The sequence below is a fragment of the Montipora foliosa genome, chromosome 12, assembly GCF_036669935.1.
Source record: "Montipora foliosa isolate CH-2021 chromosome 12, ASM3666993v2, whole genome shotgun sequence".
Classification (NCBI taxonomy): domain Eukaryota; kingdom Metazoa; phylum Cnidaria; class Anthozoa; order Scleractinia; family Acroporidae; genus Montipora; species Montipora foliosa.
In genome coordinates, this window is record NC_090880.1 from 13,874,554 (window position 1) to 13,876,528 (window position 1,975).

The 1,975-nt window shown below is 34.0% G+C and overlaps 1 protein-coding gene across 1 annotated transcript; it reads right to left on the bottom strand.

Annotated features, from left to right (window-relative positions):
• Nucleotides 1-933: 933 nt before the first annotated feature.
• Nucleotides 934-1,734, bottom strand: LOC137980827 (uncharacterized). The gene has a single exon (XM_068828240.1). The coding sequence runs from the start codon at nt 1,732-1,734 to the stop codon at nt 934-936; it is 801 nt and encodes a 266-aa protein (XP_068684341.1).
• Nucleotides 1,735-1,975: the final 241 nt, after the last annotated feature.

A 1,975-nucleotide genomic window follows, 5' to 3' on the forward strand; every position in this document is an offset into this window, starting at 1 on the left:
TTAAAATCTTTGATTGCTGCTCAAGGTTCACTATTACAGAAGAACACAGAATCTAATTTTCTTTTTGCTCATTAGTTATTTGAATAATTTGACTTTCAAGTCATAAATATCCTTACAAAAACTAATGAAATTCACTCAGTACATCTAAGTGAAGTTTTCCAAAGTATCGGACAAAAAAAGCCAAAGAATTTAGACACATTTTATCTTTCGTCAATTGAAAATATCCTGTCAGTAGCATCATCACTCCAATTCCAAAAATTAATTATAGTTACCAAAGTAGTTATTTGAAACTGGAATCAGTAAGGTATCAATAGAGACACAATGCATCGGATGATGCGATGATGTAAATTTATCCAATACTGAGCTCGGAATGCATTATAGGGCAATGTTCAACTATGGCTGTTTTAGGCTGTTTTGGCTGTTTTTAGTGGCTCAGAGAGACTTTGTTGCTGTGTTTTGGCCCATATTTCTTGTAATATAAGCAAAACAGGACCAGAATAGCTGTTTTTATCCATTTAGTTTATTGTTTGAATTATTTCTTGACTGATTTCATGAGAAGATTGAAGTCATATCTGACAGGTTAGATGGGAATGAAAACTCCCTGTTTACGCGTCCACTTGGGCTACCGCAACAAAACTTTAGTTAATAATATATAATATATATAAATTTATATAGCGCTTAAACTATAGAATATTCTAAAGCGCTTTACAATGAAAAAGGACAAATAAATAATAAATACTATTTACAAAATATATAAATGCTTACGAACTAAAGTAAACTCATTCATAAGATGTGGATATAAAAACATCAAAAAATATGTACATATAGATACAAAATTATAAATATATAAAATAAATCTAAATGCATAAAAGAAAAGAAAATATATATATGTAAACTGATCAAAAAAGTTCAAGACAATTATGCAATTAGGAGTCAATAGTAAGCCTTTTTAAAAACATAGGTCTTAAGATTTTGTTTAAAAGTCTCCAAATTTGCCGATAGTCTAATGTCAAGTGGTAAATCGTTCCATATTCTTGGTCCGGCTATAGCAAAAGCACGGTCACCTGATTTTGACTTAGATCTTGGTATGAACAGTAGTTCTTTATCATCAGATCTAAGTTTATATCTCCGTGTTGGCTGAATCTGAAGTAAATTAGTCAGGTACACAGGAGACAAGCCATTTACTGCTTTAAACACTAATAGAGCAATTTTGAACTCAATTCTCTGCTTCACTGGAAGCCAATGTAGTTTTATAAGCAATGGTGTAATGTGGTCGTACTTGGGAATAAAGCACATGACTCGTGCAGCTGCATTAAGCACCTTCTGAAGACGTTCTTGTTGATATGCAGGTAGGCCAAACAGTAGTGAGTTACAATAGTCCAGGTGCGATGTTACAAAGGCGTGGACTAGTATTTTAGTAGTGTCTGTTGAAAGAAATTTTCTGATTTGTCTGATGTTGTAAAGTCCTCTGAAGGCTTTACTACAGGTCTTGTTGATGTGATCATTCATAGACATTTTATCATCAAACCAGGCACCAAGATTCCTGATGCTGGTCAAGGGTGCTATGTCAGCTGTCCCCACTTTCACAGAAGGTATTTCCACTTTAGCTAGCTGTTGGCGAGTACCAATAATGATAAACTCAGTTTTGGTGTCATTGAATTTTAGTTTATGAGAGATAAGCCACGCATGAACTTCAGCATTGGCAGCACATAATGCAGATAGTGCACGATCCATCTCTTCAGAAAAAAGTTGCCCGCACTTGTCACTTAGTAGCCTCAGGTATAACATCAGCTTGATATTAAGAAGTAAAATATGAATGCAAACAGGGATGAAACTAGTCTAAAATACACACTGGTCCTTACAATGCTTGTATAGAATCAGTTTTATATTCAGAGGAAAAACACAAATGCCAACAGGAATCAAACTGGTCTTAGAAAATACACACTGGTCTTTACAATGCTGGCATAGAATCAGT